At 28.6% G+C, this 23,399-nt stretch overlaps 2 protein-coding genes and 1 long non-coding RNA gene across 8 annotated transcripts in view; 2 read left to right on the top strand and 1 right to left on the bottom strand.

The window, feature by feature from the left end:
* Window positions 1-23,399, top strand: part of rho-5 (rhomboid-5) — a 473,385-nt gene that overhangs the window by 316,863 nt on the left and 133,123 nt on the right. For all 6 annotated transcript variants that reach the window (XM_089073458.1, XM_089073459.1, XM_089073457.1 and 3 more), the window contains 2 exons: window positions 18,626-18,949; window positions 23,066-23,252. In XM_089073458.1, the coding sequence (XP_088929584.1) occupies window positions 18,626-18,949; window positions 23,066-23,252 (511 nt within the window). The remainder of the gene's footprint in view (window positions 1-18,625; window positions 18,950-23,065; window positions 23,253-23,399) is intronic.
* On the top strand, window positions 3,046-7,541 carry LOC105423455 (uncharacterized). Its single transcript, XR_967394.2, has 2 exons — window positions 3,046-5,240; window positions 5,400-7,541. It is a non-coding gene; the product is annotated as an uncharacterized LOC105423455 (long non-coding RNA).
* LOC148937293 (uncharacterized) lies at window positions 20,163-23,057 on the bottom strand. The gene is made up of 2 exons (XM_089073673.1): window positions 21,528-23,057; window positions 20,163-21,497 (listed from the first exon to the last, which is right to left on the bottom strand). Exons 1-2 carry the CDS (start codon window positions 21,788-21,790, stop codon window positions 21,092-21,094), a joined length of 669 nt encoding a protein of 222 aa, XP_088929799.1. The 5' UTR covers window positions 21,791-23,057; the 3' UTR covers window positions 20,163-21,091.

A 23,399-nucleotide genomic window follows, 5' to 3' on the forward strand; every position in this document is an offset into this window, starting at 1 on the left:
AATGCCATGTCTCGCGTTGTAGTTTGTTAACATGTACTTGGCTTATACCTATGTATTGTCTAATATATTATGATGCATCAAACTATGTATAAATAATAACATCTCGATTTATACGTATATATATATATATATATATATATATATATATATATATATATATCCTTAAGGAAATTTTAAGGTTAATATAAATGCACTGGTTTACTTCATTTACTTTATGAAAAATTTAATATTTTATATATGAGATTGTTCATATAAATATAAGTATTATAAATATACTTATAAAAATATATTAGTTTTTCATATTTATTACAAAAATGGGCCCATTAAAAATTTGATCTAATTGTATTTAAAAATGTATAATTATATCTAATTATATATACCCAGGTACATGATGTCATCATGACGATAATTTAAGGTCATTTCTCGTCATTCAACGTCAGTGTACTAAATAACGACGTAAAATAAATATAACATTTGTCACGAAATATTATCATCATAAATATATCGTCATTTAATCGTCATTTAATTGTCATTTTTAATGAATAAATATTGATAACATTAATTATCTTTCTTATTGAACTATATTATAACTGTAATATAACTATAATATAACTAAATAAAAAAAATATTTTCCATATTTAATACTAGTTACTTAGTTAACAAATTTATTAACAAGTAAATAAAATATATACAACAATTTATAAACATTTTCATAAGAATAATGATTCATATTAAACATAATATAGATAATAATATAGATTCACGGCTCTATACATGTAATTAAATTATCTACAAGAATTACATATGTAATCGAAATTTTAAAATTGCGGCTATATTTATACAATATCGTAACATTCATTAATCAGATCATATTTTAAGCAGAGATCTCGTAATTACTTATTTGGTCATTTCAGTAGCAGGTTTCATTCCAATACCTAGGTTAAACAGCATCGAGCAGAATTTCCAAATGGATAGGTGATCGGTTTTAGAAATATGCGATAATACGAGATAAAAAATGTTTCATCCCTTTCTTTCATTTTTTTTTTCATTTTTTCATTTTTTTTTACTTATTTTCTGTAAGGGTATTTTATGTCACATATATTATAGATTTTCAATACTAACAGTCAATATCGGAACGCAACCGTAATTTTATCGTCATAAATGTGCATAATTTGATTTGTTCATATATAATCATAAACAATTTTATCTATTTATATATAATTATATATAATTTATATATAATTAGATCAGGTCAAAATCCATACATTTATATGTAATTAGATCTACAAAATTATATATAATTATATATAATTAGATCTACAAAATTATATATAATTATATATAATTATATATAATTTTGTAGATCTAATTATGTATGGATTTTGACCTGATCTAATTATATATAAATAGATAAAATTGTTTATGATTATATATGAACAGATTAAATTATGCATACTTATGACGACAAAATTACGGTTGCGTTCCGATATTGATTGCTAATACTGAAAATCTATAATATATGTGACATAAAATACCCTTACAGAAAATAAGTGAAAAAAATGAAAAAAAAATGAGAAAGAGGAATGAAACACATTTTTTATCTCGTATCATTGTATGTTTCTGTAACCGGTCACCCATCCATTTGGAGATTCTATTTAAAATGCTGCTTAACCTCCGTATTGGGATAAAACCTACTATTAAAATGACCAAATAAGTGATTACGGAGTCTCTTCTTAAAATAAGATAGATCGGTTAATGAATATTACTATACTGCATAAATTTAATCTCAATTTTAAAATCTCGATTGCATATGTAATTCTTATAAGATAATTTAATTACATATATAGAGCCGTGAACTTATATTATGTTTAATATCATCATAATCATTATAATTATAAAAATGTTTATAAATTGTTGTATATATTTTATTTACTTGTTAAAGAATTTGTTAATATATTAAATATGGAAAATATTTTTTTTATTTAGTTATATTATTTATTTAGTTATTGTATATTACAGTTAATTAAGAAAAATAATTAATGTTGTTATTTATTCAATAAAAATGACTTAAAAATGACGATTAAGTTTTTAATGGGTCCATTTTTGTGATAAATATGAAAAATTAATATATTTTTATAAGTTTATTTATTTATAACATTTGTATTTATATGAACAATCTCATATATAAAATATTAAGTTTTTCGTAAAATAAACGAAGTAAATCAGTGTAATTATATTAAACTTAAAATTTTCCTTAAGGATCCTTTATCCTTTATATTTGATTGAAATTATGTGTTCGTAAATTGTGTATATTCGTATATATGTATATACATATAAATCGTACAATATCAACTAAACTCGGTGTCTCTCGTTTAGATGTTATTATTAACAGTTGAATGCATCTAGTTTGATGCATTATAATATATTATGTATAAATTTTTATATAATTTAATATCTTTTCATTTATAAACCTTTCTATTTGAAAAAGAATTATAGTTTTATATAATTCCATTTGAAGTTGTAAGCATTTTAATATAATCATTTCTAATTAGATGTAAACTTTTTCTTCGAAAAAAATTTCAATATAATTTTAGATTATTGTACATAGAATTATTAATATTTTGATATAATTACATATAAAATTGTAAAGTTATTGATTATTTGAAAGCAAATAACTTTATAAACTTTGTATCCGAAAAAATTTCAATATAAGTTAATATAATTTGACATGGAGTTATGAATATTTTGATATAATTACATATAATTAAATCTAAATATTTTATCCGAAAAGAATTTCAATATAATTTTATATGAAATTATAGATACTTTGATATAATTACATATAATTAGACATAAACTTTTTACTCGAAAAAAATTTTAATATAATTTTATATAATTTGATATGGAGTTATAAATATTTTGATATAATTGTATATAATTTGTAATATTAATAGATCTTATTATATATATATATATATATTTATATATAATTAATATATATTAATATGATATAATTATATATAATTAGATATAAACTTTTTTTCCCGGATGTAAACTTTTTTTCCCGGGTTGCTTTGATCTTTTATTAGAAATTTTTATAAAAATTTAAAAAATGAAATGAATACAGAAAATTAATTTGGTAAAAAGATTATTTCTGATAGATATTTCCAGGTCTTTTTTCAAGAATTCACCATTTTTTCTTAAAAATTTTATCTTAAAAAAATTGAAAATATATGCTTTTCATAGAAAATTTGAAGAAAATATTTTACAAAATCTTTTGTTAATTTCTTTAAGGTTATACAGAATAAAACAATTTTCAAATGGATCTAATACTTTTCGTTTGTAAAAAAAATTTTTTATCTAATATATAACGTAAATATACACATAAAATTGCAAATATAATTTTGTTGACATCAAAATAGCTATCAAAAGTTTGAATTCAAATGAAGATGTATGTAAAGTTACAATAATAAATCTTTTGTATTACTTCGGCCCTTTCCACACATCACGAATCCGATTGATTGCTCGGATAGATCTGATAAACTTGCAAAGTGGCTCTTATTAAGTGGCACTATTAGAGGATGGTACTCGAAAAACGAACATAATCATTAGTAACCGAAGTAGTTTCTGATACTCCGTCTAATAATCAATTCACGCGATCGTAATTATTTGCAACTTATGTCGATTCACTTTCAATGCTTTTCAATTAACTTATTAATCAAGATCATATCGCTATTCTAACATCAGAGAAGCCAATATTACTTCAGGAACTTGAAAATTAAAATATTTCGCATATACACGTAGAATACATTAAACAAAGAAAATTATTGAAAAATCTTTCTCAGCCATTTCCTTTTTATTAATTAAATTAATTTTGTATTAAAAAAAAAGAAAAAGACAAAGACGATGATATAATATTATTTATTTATAATTAACATATAATAACTGTCCATTAATCTTATTTTTAACAATTGGGTTATTTTAAAATTGGAAATGTAATACCAACATTCAGATCCGACACACGCCACGTTGTTGAAGTGTACATAAACATATATTAATAAATAAAATTAAAACAATTGCAAACGTTTCAGTCCCATGTTTAGATAATTTTCAGTACAAATTTATCTAAATTATATTTAAATTTATTTAAATTCAATAGTATTAAATATTATTAAATAGTATTAAATATAATGGTATTAAATATTAATAATGTCTTTAGACTCTCAACGCTTGTGGTTATAATCTTCAAAATGGTCGTAAAATAATGTATGTAGTGTCAACAACTTTTTTTAAAATGAATATGTTCAAAATTAAAATGAATGTTAGAAATATAATGTAAAGTAAATATATGTTGTCGTGTCAAATAAGCAAAGGCAAATAAGTTCGGTCGAATTTCTAAATATCAAGTAAAGAAATATAACAATCTCTAAATTTCGTAAAACTTAAAAATTGTAAAATAAAACAAACTCACATATATGCAAAGCAATGGATCCTAAATGAATTTTATATTTAGAATGAAAAAATTTTTATAATTTAAATTTATTTTACCATATTACATTTGATACTTTAATATGGCATTCAGAGCTGTCAAGTCGCATCGATATTTACTTAATATAAAAATTTTACACTATATCTACAAGACTGATATTGCTAGACTAGAAGATTGAAAATGAAGAAACAACATTGAGTTCTTAAAATTAGGCTAAATATCTAACGTGATACAAAAAAGCAATACGAAAATTTGTTCATATGTGTGCAGAAATGTTTGATGAGTGTATAGAGGGTGTCCCATAGTACTGTCCTCATCGCTCGTGAGTGATAATTTTCGAGTTGTTAAATATTTAAGCACAATGCAAATTGCACAAATAAGAGCGCGCGGGACAACTCAGCGTGACGACAATGACCACCCGGCGCTCGGCGATGGGTGAAGTATGCGTGGCAAAGAGAAGGATAGTAGCCGCCGCTCACTCTTCCCATTCGACCTACAGATCAGGCGGGCGAGCGCTTTCTCTCCGCACGCTCTTATTTGTACAACTTTAATATTTAATAATTCGAAAATTATTACGACTATCGCAAATTGATATAAAACATTTTGATTTATCTCGCTCCCGTCTACCTTCTCATGAGAACAGTGCTACGGGACAATCTGTATACGTATACGTAAATATATCTATGTATGTTAGATGCATATGTGTGAACGTTTTTCTCAGAGTTCATTCGTCAGTTCAGGATCCTCTTGAGTGAGTTTAAGCACATAAGTGATCTCAATAAAAAGTGATTATTTTATCTGTTTTAGTTTATTTTTGTTTTTATTTAGCTTTTATCTCATATAGTAGAATATATAATACGATATTAATGAAATTCAGCCACTTGAATATAAAAAATTAATTTTTTTACAGAGGCCTATAGAAAAGGGCGGAGGAAAAGAAAAAGTGTTCCTTAATAAAAGGAATAAGGCTCGCATTATCGCGATGGCATAAATATAATTTGATCTGTAAAATTCCGCATGCGTAATTAAAGAGATGATTCATTTACGTCTTGCTCGCTTTGCCTTTATGCATCATGTGATTACAGTATCATTTTTATGCAGTGCAGTTATTATTGCAGCTATGATGCAACTTTAATTTTCGTGCATCATGATTAAAAACGACAAAAACGTGATGGTGAGAAAGGAGCTGATGAGGCAAAAGAAATCAAAATTTTATTCCCTAAATTTCATTTGAGGTTTAATTTAGTCTAAAGCATATCAAAGAAACAAATAAATCAATCAAAGATATACGTGAAACATTTCGCTCTTTTAATCCTTTATTTTTTTTTTATTTTTATTGTTTCATTGGCTTATTGAATACATTATAGTATCGATAAAATGTACAATAAAAAAAGACTACAAAAAATACAAATATTCAGTAAAACTTTTATTTGTAATTTGAATTCTTGTAAAACTTTATAAAGAAATTATAATAATAAAATTTGTATTAATAAAACAATTTAATTTACAGTAGAGTTGAAAAGATATATATCTTTTGAAGAGTTATATACATTATTAAAAAATTTTATAATATTTTATTATATAATTAATAAAGCAATGTTTACAATATTTTATTGTGATTAACTTTTTAATTAGCATTAACTTTAATTAGTATTAACTTTTTAATATGAAAGATACTGTGATTATTGTTATGAACTAAAAGAGATAGTGCCTATTGTAAATAAACTTGCATATTAACTTTGAAAGCATTGATTAATATTAAGACATAAATATCCAAAAAAGACACCAAAAAATAAAAATTTTACAATTACATAAAATACAAAATATAAATTGATAGTACATTGACAATATATGAATGTATTTATAAAAAATGATATTAACGAAAAAAATTACAATATATAAACAACATAATACAATCATATAAACTGTAAACATTTGGTATAGTTGTTTATACATATATAGGATTTTATTACAATTTTATATATATATATATATATAAAATTGTAAAATATTCTGTCTTATATCCTTGCTTGGTTAACCGGATACTCACACTTGGATGCACGCACACATACACTCCCACATGTGCTTCCATCTATTCAGGACACGCGTGCTTGCACGAAGTCTTATTTTTCTCGTGTCATCGTAGGTTCTCTCTATTACAAACTCTCAATACAGTTTAAGTAATCATAACTAAAAAAAAATCGTAAAGACTTCGGCGATCTCGTGTTCTTGCCTCGGAAAGCCCTTTCAAACGTTATTCATGCCACACATGCCATTTAAGATTTTCCAACCCCCTTTCCCCTCAAGAGTATGGGGTTAGGTGTTTTTGGAGTTAAATGATAGATCCCATTGTATCCCTATAAATTTCAAACCTCTACCTCAATCAGTTCAAAAGTTATTTAGGCCCGGAACTTTTGACTGGGTACTGTATATATATATATATATATATATATATATATATATATATATATATATATATATTTAAATCAAATGGAACCTCGGATGACTCTATACATATATAATTATCCATTTGATTTTCATATTTTTTTCACAATTTTATATATATATATATATATAAAATTGTAAAAAAAATCTTTTTTCGTGCATGTAACGAATGGAACCTTGGATGACTAATTAGGGTTAAATGGCAAATGCGGCACATGTAATGTGCACATCATATATGAAAGTAGCAGTTTCTAAAACAAGTAATCATGTGAAAAAATCTCTCATCAAACGATTAATTAGTGACATTGAGAATGCGCGTGATGAACGAAAAATAGTTTCAAAACGAATAAAACAAATCAACAAGGATCGTTTTATAATCACAATCGAGAATAATGAGCAGAAGCTCAAAAATAATTAAAGGCAACAGTTCAACGCGTGACCGGGAGAGAGAGAGAGAGGGAGGGAGGGAGAGAGAGAGAGAGAGAGAGAGAGAGAGGGAGAGAGAGAGGGAGAGAGAGAGGGAGAGAGAGAGAGAGAGAGAGAGAGAGAGAGAGAGAGAGAGAGAGAGAGAGAGAGAGAGAGAGAGAGAGAGAGAGAGAGAGAGAGAGAGAGAGAGAGAGAGAGAGAGAGAGAGAGAGAGAGAGAGAGAGAGAGAGAGAGAGAGAGGAATAAATAAAGTTGAGAAATATTAGTCTTACTGATGACAGTGTATGAACAGAAAAAAAGATGTAAAAATTGCAGAATGAAGGTCCTGCTAAGATCGGGGGAGATAGTCGATGTGATGTAATGGAGAAAAACACGGCGATGGATAGAAGAGAATAATATTTCAGGTTGTAAAATCTATTCATGTGAAAAACAATTCAAACATTGCTATACCATTTGATAGGTAGTAGCATGCTTTAACCATCTTTTCTTCGCAAATAACATAGATAGCCACTTTTCTTCTCTTACTTATCTACTCCTCTGCTTTTTTTCTCTTCTATTTGTTTTCTACCCAACCTCTCTTTTGTTCTATTTCTCTCTGTTTCCTTTTAACTCGTAGTAATTTTTTCCATCTCATTTCTAAACATGTCACAGTTCATTGCTAACATCTAATAATCTTTGGATCATTTGGGTCTGTTTTTCTGTAGTCGTTCTTCTTTTCAATATAGTTGTTCTATAAGTTTCAAATCTATATCAGTTATAAATTACTTTCTGATCTTTTCCAATTTCTCGTAAACTCTCTAAATATCTTCTTCTTCTTCTTTTTCAATTTGATTCGTTTTAGTTTTTTCTCGCGTCTACTTTTTCCTATTATATTTGAGTTCCTATCCTAGCTTTTTTTATTCATTCTAGACTTCATTTTACTATTTTGCTATTTTTCCTAGTCCCCAAGATTCTTTAATTGATCTTTTGCTCTAAAACAAGAGCAATTTTTAATTATTCTGCGATTGTATCCCAAACTTCATTTTATTTTCATTTTTTATTTTATTTTTTATATTTCATTTTTATTATTTTTTTTTTGTTGAAGAAAATCTTCACTCGACTTGTTTGCCATTCTCCCAATCTCGTTTTCCAATTATAGGCATTTACAGTTGATAGATTCCATCGTGTTATTGATAGTGATTAAACTGAAATTTTCTATATGGATTATTATAAAAAAATAGACTGAACATGAATTAAGCAACATTGAAGATTATTAAAGAATGAAAAAGGTGTAGCAGAAAAAAAACAAAACAATAAATACAATGAACCGATGATTAAATCGATTTTCAGAAAGTGCAGCAGCCATTGTTACATTTTCTGAAAATCGAGAAGAAGGTTACGGAATACAGATGTAAATATCTTTAGAATTTTTTAAGGTCGACGAAGGAAACATGTAACTGGAACATATTACGGAAGTAGAAGCACTTATAGCAATACACTATGTTCTTAGCTCAAATTAATTCTAACTCTTCTGAGTTTTCTTCATTGAGATAATGGGAGATCTTGTTGCCCGAAATCTCTTTACGAAAGTAAGAATTCGAGCTTTATTTATTTATATAAAAGAAAGATTTGCAAAATCTCTTTCTCTTTAATACTTCATATGTTTTCATGTATAGGTTTTAACTATTCTTTGATCTTAAATTTCTGTTATATATTAATTTAAACAGCAAGATCTAATTTATATTTTCAAGCATAGTTGATTCGATTAAAATTTCATTTAATGTTTTGTAATAAAATATCAGCTATATCTGCAATGGAAATATAAATGATTTTTTTTAATGTAATAATTTAAGAACATTCTACTAATTTAGTCTCATTTATAATATAAAAGTATAAAATTCTTTTTTTTGGCATAAATAAGAAAAGGGACGCGTTGGAGCGTAATTTTTTACCTTTTTTAAAAGATAATTTTGTTAGAAAAATTTAGGAAGAATACAACTTGTGGCGAAAATAATTTCTGTTTATAATTTATTTAATTTATATTTGAGAAAAATTTGTTATCTATCTTTAAAATTTTTTTTATAAAAAGCTTGATTTTAGCATTAAGAAAAAATCAGAATCGAAATATCAGAAATTATTCTATTTATTTATATTAGACATTACAAATGCGCGCTATATATTATTATTATTATATATTTGTAGTATATTTACTTTTTCTAGCCTACCTATTTATTGCTGACGTGTGTATTTATCTATTTTACGTCTTGTCTATGGTTACGTCTTGTCAAAAAAAAAAAATGGGCTAATGAAATTGTACGAACGGGCATCGTGACGTTTTCAATTTCCAACCAAAGCAACGCGCAACAAGCGAAAACAAGATATTGTATATATGTTACAATTTAAACACTCGTCGTCGTAAGTATTTGAGTACTGTTTAAATTTGACCAAAGCGTTTTGATTCTTCCGATTGGAATATTTTTGCGATGGAAACTTCCTCCGTCGCTACATCGAGAAATACCCGGAACGACATAGAAATGATTGGCACACATCAATAAATGTGTGGCGAAATGTTAAAATAAAATCTTGGCCGACTCTCTCGAATATCTTTCATCATATTCATTAAAATTTATCGATTAATTTATTCATGCATTCGCTAAATCAGACGGGAAAAAGATATCATTTCTCAAAATAAGATAACAAAATCAATACGAAATAATTCCTTTATTTTCTATTTGTTTCTTATTATAATATTCCTTTTTTTAATCATTTAAAAGTATTTCAGCTATGATGTAAATAAAACATGTCAAAGATCGATAATTTATATCAAATGATTAGTTTCCAATAGTTAAGCCAATAAATTTTTCTGCATATTGTAGCATCTAGAAGAATTGCTTTTTTTTATGTTTTTCTATATATATATATATATATATATATATATATATATATATTGTATATTCTATGTTGGAAAAATTAAAGTTATCTTATAAATATTTGTTCTTTTTTTGTAATTGATTAATATACTTTGTATTTATAATTATACTTCTAACAAAATTTATTTTAAGATGATATTATCGCATAAAAAAATTCACGAATTTGGGAAATTTACTAATATACATAACATTCGCTACAAGAAAGATGATAGCACGTCTAAGAAAAGACGGTTTGCCATTAATTAATCTTAATGCACATGATATTGATTCATCTCTCTCGTTCTTTTTCTCCCTTCTCCACTCTGCACTTCCATCTAAATGAATACAGAGTTGCGTAAGATGCAGTTACTGCTGCGAGAAAAATGTGGCGTCACAGAAATTCCTGATGCAGTTTTACTTTCCTATTTGTGCAAATATAAATAACTTTCGTTTAAATCGTGTCTTATACCGCGTGCGAATATTTTCGAGATATTTCCTCGTTTACCATAAGTAAAAATTTGCTAATTTATTATTATCACAATAACATATAATCTTTTAATCATAATGTAATTATACATATAATAAGCTATTGGTTAATAAATTAACATTTTTGTATGATAAAAAAGAATGATAGAAAATAATAGTAGAAAAAAATTGTCTTACATTTATCCTAAACGTGATACAATGATAAAAATTATCCAATTTATTGTACTTTGTACTTAAATAAATAGAAATAATTTGATAAATGTGGAAAAATGTATAAGATGATTGTAAACTTTATTACAGTATATGTATATATGTATATAATATCATCAAAATCAGTAAACCGTAATAGTATTGCTATAAATAATATTGACTTACAATTATTTACTATCCTTTCTAAAAAAAAGGCATGCAAATCAATACTCGCATTTTTCGAAGTATTGTTGCCGTTTTTCTGTAGTGCTGATTGGTTCTCTCATTGCACTTACTTCGTGAGCAGCTGTCGCGAAGATCGTTTTGACAGTTGTGTTATGACAAAAGGTTAATGATATAACAGTAAAACAATTTTTGCTCTTTTTAAGCTCTATTTAAAAAGATAAATAGCGCGCGTTTATAATGTCTAATATAAATAAATAAAATAATTTCTGATATTTCGGTTTCTGATTTTTCTTATCGGGTATCTTTAAACGGCATCGAGCAGGATCTTCAAGTAGGATAAGTGACTTTTAAAAACCTGGTGATACGAGATAAAATATGTTTCATCACTTTCTCTCATTTTTTTTTATTTTTTCATTTTTTTCACTTATTTTCTATAAGGGATGTCACATATATTATAGATTTTCAGTACTAGCAATCAATATCGGAACACAACCGTAATTTTACCGTCATAAGTATGCATAATTTGATCTGTTTATATATAATCATAAACAATTTTATCTATTTATATATAATTAGATCGGGTCAAAATCCATACATAAATAGATCTATAAAATTATATATAATTAGATATAAACTTTTCCCCGGGTATTATCGCTTTATATAAAAAAATATATGTTTTATATATAACATTTCAACTTAGCTTCCTATTGTTCGTAACTATCTTTGTAGTTATTTAATTTATTTCATTTTTATGAAAATAATAAAATTGAATTATCTTTTCAATGAAATTGTATTAATAAAAGTATAAAAAAATATATTGTATTTGTACTAAAATTACATATATCATATATTTTTAGGATATTCAGAAAAAAATTATTAAGCAACATCCTAAAATATTTCAATAAATCTTAAGTAAATTAAAGAAAAATATTTAAAATTAAAAAGCATACGTAAAAGTACAATACAATAAAAAATACATGCAATCAAAATGACAATACTCATTGCTTCTTAGAACTTATCTACAAGATAGTAGATTATGGCTCGTAAACATTACTTATCCGAAACGAACTATCAGCAATTGTCAAACTCGCCGCGAAATTCAACAACATCATCGACTGCCAATCGGACACGTGGAAAAAGAGCAAGTGTGCTCTTCGCTCGTTCATTCGTTCTCTATCAGGAAACACGGTAGTGTCTCGGGTGTCAAGTCAACCGAGAACACTGCCGTGTGACTTTACGCGAGTCATCGAGGTTCGAGCATCTGAAATTATCGAATCTCAATAACGGCTATACTGATCAAGTTCTAAGTAGGCTTGATCGATAGCTTGAGTCCGACTTGCATAATAAAAGTATTTTTATTTTTCTGCTTTGTGCCCTACAAGCAGAGATATTGCTACACAAAGTCCGATTTGGAAATTTTTACTTTAAGAAACGTCATTATCGTACGGCCTTTGTACGGCTGCAACGTCTATCACGAGATATCATTATTAATCTTATCGACCCAGCGAATTATCAGACTGAAGTCAGGGTTATTGTAGAATCTAGCGAATCAATGTTCGCTGGGTCCTGCAGTGACCCTGATTTATCCGCTGGGTCGATAAAATTGATTTATGTAAACGGTAGTGTTTTTGGTTAGACCTCTCGGGTATCAATATAATAATAAATACGCGTAAATTAAAATTAAATTAAAATTAAAAAGGAAACATTAGCAGTATTAATAAATTGCATACTACTATTATTCTTTTTCTGCACGTCCGAATGGTGGCCAACGATGTTGACGTTCGCGGCGAGACAATTTATAATAATTTCGGAGTGTAACTCATGTTTGTGTCTATACTTTGCAGGTAAGTTCTATTTTTCATTTTATCAGAGAACAAAGATATTATTCTTTTATTCAATCTTATCTACATACTCTTATTATGTCACTCTAGAAAAATCAGTTCCAAAGCGAATAAAAATGAAAATTTGTCAGTTAAAAAAATAACATATCTAGAGAACTATACATATATTATATTTTGAATCATATTTCTAATCAACTATTTATTATTAGACAATTACATACATATATATGTATATATATATATATATATATATATATATATATATATAAAATTGCAAAATTTACAAAGAATTTAAAGATTGATATTTGATAATTTCCAATTATATTGATCCAATTATATTGATTGATTTATATTGATCTTAAACTATTTAATAACAATATATATGTGTGTATATATACACATTGTTTGATTGGATTGCATGGATGATTATTTAAGTTTATTATTTCTTCCAATATATATATGTATATATATATATATATATATATATATATATATAAAATATATGAAATAATAAGATTACATGTTTATTTATTAGGTGTATATATATATATATATATATATATATATATATATATATATACATATATTATAAAATTACCTTTTTTTAAAAAAAGGTAAAAAAGAGTGTCAAGTATAGTGGATATTGCCAACTCAAATGATTGTGTAAAATTTATATAAAAGATTTGATATCAATAATTGGCGCCAAGTTATAGTCTTACAAACATGAAGCTACAAGTCCATTTTAGTCAAATTACATATTTCAATCGTATAAAAGATTTGATAAACCACTGTTTTAAAAAAATAAAACTCAAGTAGTAGTTTCTTTAATTTAAAAATAATAAAAACCAAATTATATGTATATCTTTCTATCCATTAAGAACTTCTTTTTCTAACCCAAGTGGTAATAATTATTTAGCTTTAAAATATTTTTATATCACAAAATTGCTTTACTCAATTTACGTTTTTATTACAAAGAATTATAAAGTAACAGTATAAAATAAATAATAAAAATTTATTTAAATAAAAAAAATTTTTATGTAAAAACATTTGGCGCTGCTTAGATCAAACGAAAATGCAAAACTAATGATGAGATTATTTGAATGTTACAAATAAAGGCAAAATTTATTATTTAATATGATTAAATTATAATCACACACACCCACACACCACACACACACACACACACACACACACACACACACACACACACACACACACACACACACACACACACACACACATTATTTATTCATATTCTTTTTAGAGGTATGAGTAGCGCCAAGTGTTTTTACATAAAAATTTTTTTTATTTAAATAAAATTTTATTATTTATTTTATACTGTTACTTTATAATTCTTTGTAATAAAAACGTAAATTGAGTAAAGCAATTTTGTGATATAAAAATATTTTAAAGCTAAATAATTACTACCACTTGAGTTAGAAAAAGAAGTTTTTAATGAATAGAAAGATATACATATAATTTGGTTTTTATTATTTTTAAATTAAAGAAATTACTACTTGAGTTTTATTTTTTTAAAACAGTGGTTTATCAAATCTTTTATACGATTGAAATATATAATTTGACTAAAATGGACTTGTGGCTTCATGTTTGTAAGACTATAACTTGGCGCCAATTATTGATATCAAATCTTTTATATAAATTTTACACAATCATTTGAGTTGGCAATATTCACTATACTTGACACCCTTTTTTTTACCTTTTTTTAAAAAAAGGTAATTTTATAATATATATATATATATATATATACCTAATAAATAAACATGTTCTTATTTACTCTCGTTGTGCGTATTATAAAAAAAAATGTCAAGTAAAAAGTGTCAAACATGCTTTTCAAACACAGAAAGATGTTTAATACAAAATATCTGATATTACTATAAAATTACTCATTTAAAAAAAGGTTTAAAAAAAGATATCAAATATAATGGGGAAAAAAACCAAATTGAAAGATAACACTGGTAATATTTTTTATTTAAGAAAAATATAATCTAAGTAGTATGTATCTTTGTATCATCATTGAAAAGACTTTCTATTCTAATTCAAGTGGTAGTTTTAATTCTAAAAAAGAAGTTATATTACAAAATTACTATACCTCAATTTTAGTTATATGTAACAAAATTAAACAATAAAATCTATGTCACAGTACCTTGTATTTCCATTGAAAATTTTTCCTAAGCTAACTCTTCTAGTAATAGCTTTTAATTCCTCTTTAAATAAAAAATTTGTTTTTAAATTGTTTTTAAATTACTTAACACAATCCAAGTGATATCATTTGTATAATCAACAATTGTTTAGGAATAGGATAATTGAAATTCGTAGATTCTTTATATTTGTCTCGCGGATCACCTGTTACACGTTCGAGCTAAGTGTATATCATGTGTACCTGGCATGGGGTATACGCAGTAAATACATGCTCCGCGGAATTCGCGACGTAGCCCTATCTACGATCCTCGAAATTAGGACGAGAGAACATTGTTCATCGCGCACGACTCCCGTTCGCTTCTTTCTCTCGATTGACATGGATCGCTAGATAGTTTGATAGCGTTTCCATTCCGACATCGCTTTTATCGTCATTTCGTATTCCGAACGAAATTAGTGATCATTGCCGCATTTGCGGTGAGAAGATTTCCGATTTCGTTGCCGTGTTCTCGAAGATCTCCGTTGATTAACGCGAGAAGATTTCCGCTGTGTCGTGCGCGAACCGCCCTGTATTTCGACAGTTGAAACTATCGAAAGACATACCGCTCTCCTCGACTTTTAATTGTGTGCGTGGTGAATAAACCATATTTTTGCAAATACAACGGAATTGTTCGATATCCGACCTTTCCACCTTGGTACACGGCTCCTTCATATAAAGTGGAACTAGTCACCCGCGAACAGACCCCATGTCATATGAACATTATAAGTGGTACATTCTCAGTTAAAAATTATAATTCTTGAAAAAAAATAGAAATAAAATCTAAGTATATATCTTTGCACTTAAGAGTTTTTTTATTTAAACCCAAGTGTTATATCATAATCTTATTAAATTCAAATATTATCTATACTCAATCCTAATATGTGCAAGATCAGTTAGCGCGGGTTGGGTACGATACTTAAAGAATCGTGATCTCTTAAACACCAAAAAAAATTATAAAATGCTCTCGATAACGACACTACTCGCACACGGATGGGATCCGTTTGATCACGTTGCAATTAATCACTAACCACTCAGTTTAAACAGAGGAAAACCTCTAGGCATCGGCCGCTGTAAATGACTGTGGTCAATCGCAACGTGGTCAAACTGGACGCTCCCCTCGCACACACTCCTGCCATTAGGGCTCTTTCTTCTGATCTTCGCGCCCCGGTTCAATATTGCCAGGAACACCAATATTCCCACACTTAGGAATACCAATGTTTTCACATATGTATATCATTTATAAAAAAGATTTTATATAAAAAAATGACGCCAAGTTATAGTTCCATTGTCTCGAAAGTTAAATGTACAATTGCTTTTAAAAAATATAAATCAATGATTCGTATCTTTGTATTTCCATTGAAATCTTCTTATTCTACAACTCAAGTGATAGTAACTTTAATTCTTTCATTCGATTCAAATGTACATGTATTTAAAAATTCTTTAGAGAAGCATATGCAGGAATGTCAACTTTTTTCGACATTTTAACTTAGAGTCAATGAAACTTAGCAACCACAATTAACGACAATCTTCTGAGAAAGAAGCGAGGAAAATTCTTTTAAGAATTTTCCTCATGTCAAACTCTTTGGTCAATAAGCAGTAAGTCCTCAATTAAATTCAATTTAATCACGATTATAAGTTTTTTGAGATTTCCGTACCATTCCTTTTTCTTCGTCTTTCTCAGATCGTTCCTTTCTTTCTATTTTACTCTCTGCCATAGGGCCTCTCAGGTTATTTGTATTACAGAAGGCCCTTAAGTTTCATGATTACCAAATAAAGCGGTGAATCTTTTTTTATTACTTCTTCACTCTAATTTTTATTCCGCTCATGGTCCTCTCCGGCTTTATGATTAGCAATTAGAACTTTCCCTCTCCTTTCTCTTTCTCTCATCTTAATTTGTTCTCTTTACTTATATCCCTTTTTCCCTTGTAATGAATCTATCAAGAGTATCGGCTTCTAAACTTCAACAATCCAAGCGGTCTTCTAAACATGTCTGCTATTGCCGGAACGAGCGGGCTCGATGGGTGCTGCAGCGATAAACAGTCAAAACAAATTTTAAGAAAACCAACCGAACTGTCGCAATCAATCTCAACTATCCCCGCTTCAGAATCTCCCCTTAATCTAACATCACAATTCCTTCCCTTCCTGACTTACCCACCAATCCGTTAGAACGTTTGATTTTCGCAATAGAACTAAGTTATTCCCCTGTTCATAAATCCGAATCGGAATCTCCTATCCTATATCCTATATATTCGGATATCCGGAATATCCTATTGATTTCCCCCGATCCTATGTTTCATGAACTCTTTTTCCCTGATTTCGAAGAACAATCCGTTCTCTCGACCTAATAATCCCATCTCCAGAAGAAAACCAAGACTATTCTCCTTCTTAACTATCCAATGTTAATTTCCACTATAATTTACATTTACATTTATATTTCCATGTGCATATAGATTTTCATTAATGTGCATCATGATAAATCTTATTATTAATCCCATGCCAAATGTCGTTATTGTTAAATTAAAGAAGAATTAATATTATATAACTGGATAGAATCATTGTTCAAAAAATTCAACTCAACAATCACACGCTCCCTCCATTAAAATCCTACCTGATGGCCTCCGTATCAATATAACACTCGCGATATCACACACATATACACTCACGTCTCTGGACATATGCTACTTCTCTTTGCTCCTTTTTGAATCATGTATAATTTTTATGTTCATTAAAGATTTAAATTAGATTTTAATTTTTTTAATTTCTTTTAAAACCCTCATTTCCTTTCCGTTATCCCATTGATCGCACGAAATCTTTCCCTGGTACAAGGAATTAAATTTTTTGACCAAAAAACGACCGACAAACGTACGTCTACGCAATGGTGTCATAACGTTTTCTTATCGTTGGCCCAGTACCAAGACATATACAGTGCATTTCGACTTAAAGGTTTATGTTTCAACATTTGACCTTCGAAAAAGCAGTTGTCGTCTTTCCGAGGCCATTCATACTCCTAATTTATTTCTTTTCTTAATTTCTTTTTTTGGAAGGGCTGGACATAACATAAGGAAGCCTCAGAAAGTACTTACTAAAAAAAATACTTTATTACAGTATTTTGAAAAAACACTCTCGAGATCAGTTACAAAAATATCAAAAATGAGGGAAAAATTTCCATTAAAAAAAATTTTTTTGATATTTGATATTTTTGATATTTTTGTAACTGATCTCGAGAGTGTTTCTTAAGTTAACCTAAAAATTTTTTAAATGCCTTCACTTATAAAAAAATTTATGTAATGGCCCCCTCGAAGTCATGTAACTTTTGTTATAACATAACAACTTTTTATATAACTTAAAATTTTTCGAGGTGTGCAAGTTAGAGGTTAGGATGCCTCACTTTATAATGCGTGCGTGTGTGTGTGTGTGTGTGTGTGTGTGTGTGTGTGTGTGTGTATATGTATATATATATATTTTTTTTTTTTTTTAGGCCATCACCGAGTACTGGTACAGCTGGTACCACAACGGTGTCGCCAATGACCGGCGAGGAAGATACTATACAGAGCATTGGAATGTATTCAGTGGGTGCATCGACATCGTCGGTGACGATAGTGACACCGGTGACAACGACATCGACGACTATGTCGTTGACTACTTCCGGCATCGCTGCCGGAAGCATCAACATTGCTAGGAGTGTTTCGGCGTCGAGCGCGCCGCGGTCAGTCATCCAAGTCAACAACTCTTCGGTGAGTACCTCGGCAGCGCAACGACCGAGGCCGAAGAGGAATCAAAGTCGCACCGAGGCCATCCAGAAGTAAGTGCAAATCGATACTTCTACAATCGTTAAAATATTATATTTTTCAAAATTTTTTAACTAATTTTTGAAAATGGTTCTATTGTACATCAAAATATAAGGATTAAATTGCTATCATAAAATTGATTCACATGATATAAAGTATGTGTCATTTAAATTATACACCTCAAAAAAATATTCTAATTATAAAATGAAATTCTTGTAATCTAAGCAAAAATTTTTACAGAAAGAATATTCCTCTTCTAATAAAGTAAGCTATTCATCCAAAATGTAATATATTATCTTAATGATTTTCCTCTTGTATTAAGAGGAATATGTTTACTGAAAGCGGAATGCCCTATTACATGCGATACAAAAAACACGAAAAACAAAGTGTGTCGCATGATAGGTCTGTCATGATTTGTTAAAATTGAAAAAGCATCACGCTGCGCGAGAAGACGCAATAAGAGCAATAAGAGAACGGCCGCATTCGGATATACACTGCCAGTATAGAGAATCCATAGTTTGTATAACGTATATTATAGATTTTTAGTACTGGCAGTGTATATCAAAAAGAGGAACACGATCAAAAAGAGTGAAATTGCGATTTTGTCTTTTGTAAGAAACTTCTTTGTGGAAAAATGCTCAGATAGTATTATTTCTCATAGTTTTGTTTCTGTCATGATGAGTGAAAGTAAAGTTGAAAGATTTTTGGAAAAGATCAAAATTGAAAATGAACTGGTTCATATTTAATTTAGCAAGATATGTATGTAATCTAGCAAGGATATATATATATATATATATATATATATATATATATCAATTAAATATAAATATATCTTAAAACAATATTATATATTCTGTATACAAGAGGAAATTGATATTGAGAACAACTAGATTTGCACTGCAGATGCAAGACGAAATTACTTTAAATGAAAAAAATATTGTACTTAGAATATTTTCCTTTTAATTTTAGTGGATTCCTCTTGAGGCCATGTATAAGAATAAAATCCTCTAAGATTTAGAGGATTCCACTAATTCAAAGATTATTTTTTTCTTAGGTGTATTATTTTTTATTAAAAATGTCAATGAAAGAATAATTAATTTCTGCTGCACAGTATTTATTAAGCATGTGAAAAAACATGTCTTAAAATTCTATAATTCTAATAATATATACACATGAAAATTCATTATTATTTTGAAAATTTTTTGAAAACTTTTATATGTTTTAAAACTTTTATTTGTTATGCCTATGCGAGTTTTCTGCGGCCGAGTGGGATCGAGCCGTTTAGTGCACGCTCTCCGAGGCAACAGATGTTTTGTTTACATGGATGTTTTACGCGATAACTCGTGGCGTACAGATGTGAATTCGCTATATTTTGATTGTTCCGTTAAAATAAAATTCTTGTGTTTTGTAAAAAGGTATTGATTATTTCCGAGCACGACTTCCTTGTAAATCGTGAATGTGTGCGCGAATTAGTGAAAGTGATCGCTGCGTAACAATATTATCTTTTTAATAAATTCAATATCTCATTGACTCTTAAAATTACAATAAATTGCAAATAGAAAGGCCCTAAGAGTCAAACGCGGTTATTATTGCGTAATATATTTATTAAAAATAATACTTTGACGCGGTAACAATTTATTAATATAAATTCGAATGTAACCGTTGTTCGAACATTTCGACTCTATATTGAACCATCTTCGGCGAATAATACAAAAATTAGATTAAAAAACTCGGAACATTAACAAGAAAGATATAACCGTGGCGATTAGTGTTGTGTCTATGCAGTAGCCGTCAATTGTAAATTAAGATGGATGCTCACATCGGTTTCCAGGCCGGTAGCATAAGGCCAATCGAAAGATTACCTAGATGTGAGCATATTTCAATCAAACTAAGTAAAGAATCAGAAGTGGATTCAAAGTAGCTGTTGATTTATCACACAGGCAATGTCCAATTAATTGTCACACACTAAGGAGTCAGATCGCAGTCTTATTGAATAAAAATCGACACAATGACACAATAGAACCGGAATAAAAGCACATGTGATAACCATGAGTCAAGCAAGTAAAATGGCAGGACGGTTAAAAAACAATTAGGAAGTTAAATAGATATAAAACGCCAGCCATAAACAAGGGAGAACAAAAGCGATACAAAAATATTTACAATTTGTTTATTATCGAGATATAAGCATGTTGTAAGAATTCGGTGTCTTTTTGTAAGTTAAGGCTATTTACTTGATTTTTTATATGTAGCATTTCCGAGACAAGTCTTTTCCTAAGAAAACTCTCTTTATCTAGGCATTTCTTGACATTTTCCCAATCAAATTTATGATTGAATTGTAATCTATGTTCTGTAATGATAGAAGAGGTGGTCATATTTCTGTTAATGTGATTTCTATGTTCAGAAATCCTCGTTTTTAATTGTCGAGATGTCTGTCCCACGTAAAAAGAGTTGCAATTTTTGCAAGAAATCTTGTAGATTACATTTTTGTTTTGTGTAGTTGAGAGAAGATCCTTTTGCGCTTTGATTAATCCTCCAAGCTTATTTAGGCTGAAAAAAGGAGATCTTAGAGTCTAAGCCAGTGATAACTAATTTCTGTCCGCAATCTGTGTTATGAAAGGCACAGTAAACCAAAGACATTTCTTCGAATCTTCTTTCACAGTTATAATTTTATTGTTTTTTGAATTAAAGTTTATTGTCGTTGTAAAAAATTTTTTTAAACGCAAGTTAATAGAGTTGAAGATAAAGCTTAGAGGATAATCGTTGTCTCTCAAAATGCTAACTATTTGTTCTAAGTTTTTTTGATAGGGTTTTGGGTGCGTAAGTAATAATGCTCTATCAATCATGTCAATAATCATTTCTCGTTTTTGAGAGAGAGGATGTTGGGAAAGAAAGTTAAGATATCTTCCCGAGAAAATGGATTTCTTACATAAATTGTTTTGATGACACCGCCATTTAGTTTTATACAAACATCTAAAAAGTTGAGAGATGTCCCTCTCTCTTCTAAATAAAGTATTATAAACTGCAATCTCGGATGGAAAGAGTTGAAGATATTTAGGATATCTTTCATTTTATTGGAACAGCCATTAGCTCTAATAGCACTCGTCTATTCTGAGAACATTCCGGGATATCAAATATATTCAAAATATTCTCCGAACATTCGAAATACTGCGATATTATGGAATGTACTTAGATCGTTACTACCGCTCACTAATCTAATCCCTAGTATGTAGGGATCACTTATATATCATCATTTCAGTTGTAGGTTTCATATAGAAGTTAAGCAGTATCGAGCAGAATCCTAAGATGGATGACCATTTTAAAAATATGCAATGATACAAGATAAAAAATGTGTCATTACTTTCTCTCATTTTTTTCATTTATTTTCCATAAGAGGTGTATATCACGTATATTATAGATTTTCACGATCTATGTGGCTGTCTGGGGTACCCTTATGCATGTCCTGATATACTATTTTTAAATCATTTTCATCCTATGGCCATACTGCGGGATATTTTCCAGTACATACTAGGGATTAAATTAGTAAGCGGTAGTCTAACGATCTAAGTACATTCCATAGTATATCGCGTACGTATTTCGAAAGTTCGGAGAATATTTCGAATCTACTTGTACGATATCCCGTGGAACGTTCTCGGAATAGATGAGTGCTATTAGGGTAATAATGTTATTTCATTATTTATTTATTAAAAATGGCTTAAAAATAACGATTAAATGATGATATATTTATGACGATAATATTTCGTGACAAATGTTATGTCTATAGAATATACTCACGCGATAGAAAGGCGTATGTATCATTTCCGTACTTCTGTATAACCTGAGTATAACCTGAGAATATACGCATGTGATGAGAAAGCGTATGTACCGCTGCGTAAATTCTGAGAATATACGCGTGAAAGAAAACCGAATGATACTATCAGTGATGTTCTAGCACGCATCTCAATACGTTATAGATAGTCACAGTACAAGCAATACGAAAATGGTGATTCGCAGTATGTCACGAGCTGTTAGGGTATCGCGGCCGTCAATGTGTTAAATGATAAAGATAATCCCTATTTAAAATGACATGCACATGATTCTAATTGACATGTAACATCTTTTCGATCTTTCAGCTATATTAAACGCGAGACAGCGCAGTTTTTCGGAGTTGATGAGGAATCGGAAGTCACGGAGAAGCAGAGATGGCTGAATCGACGACGACGTATGGCGTCGAGGAAGTACGGGGCGTTACTACCAGAACACAGACCGCCGGATCCGGATATTACCCGAGATGTACCGGACACGAGCGAGACACCGGAAGTGAGTACATTGTACCACGGGAATAACACGATTATTGATTATTAATTATATCCCTCTGCTTATTAAGGATATTATTACATCTATTTTTATTATTTTTATACTATTTTTTTATTTTTATATTTTACAATGAAAAAATTATGAAACACT

The sequence above is a fragment of the Pogonomyrmex barbatus genome, unplaced genomic scaffold (assembly GCF_055798465.1).
Source record: "Pogonomyrmex barbatus isolate J1 unplaced genomic scaffold, ASM5579846v1 scaffold15, whole genome shotgun sequence".
NCBI classification, from domain to species: Eukaryota; Metazoa; Arthropoda; class Insecta; order Hymenoptera; family Formicidae; genus Pogonomyrmex; species Pogonomyrmex barbatus.

Coding starts and splice junctions, on each gene's coding strand:
- LOC148937293 (XM_089073673.1), bottom strand. CDS start 21,790: ATGATTATTGACATGATTGATAGAGCATTATTACTTACGCACCCAAAA. Junction 21,498..21,527: donor ATAACACAGATTGCGGACAG/AAATTAGTTATC, acceptor TTAGACTCTAAG/ATCTCCTTTTTTCAGCCTAA.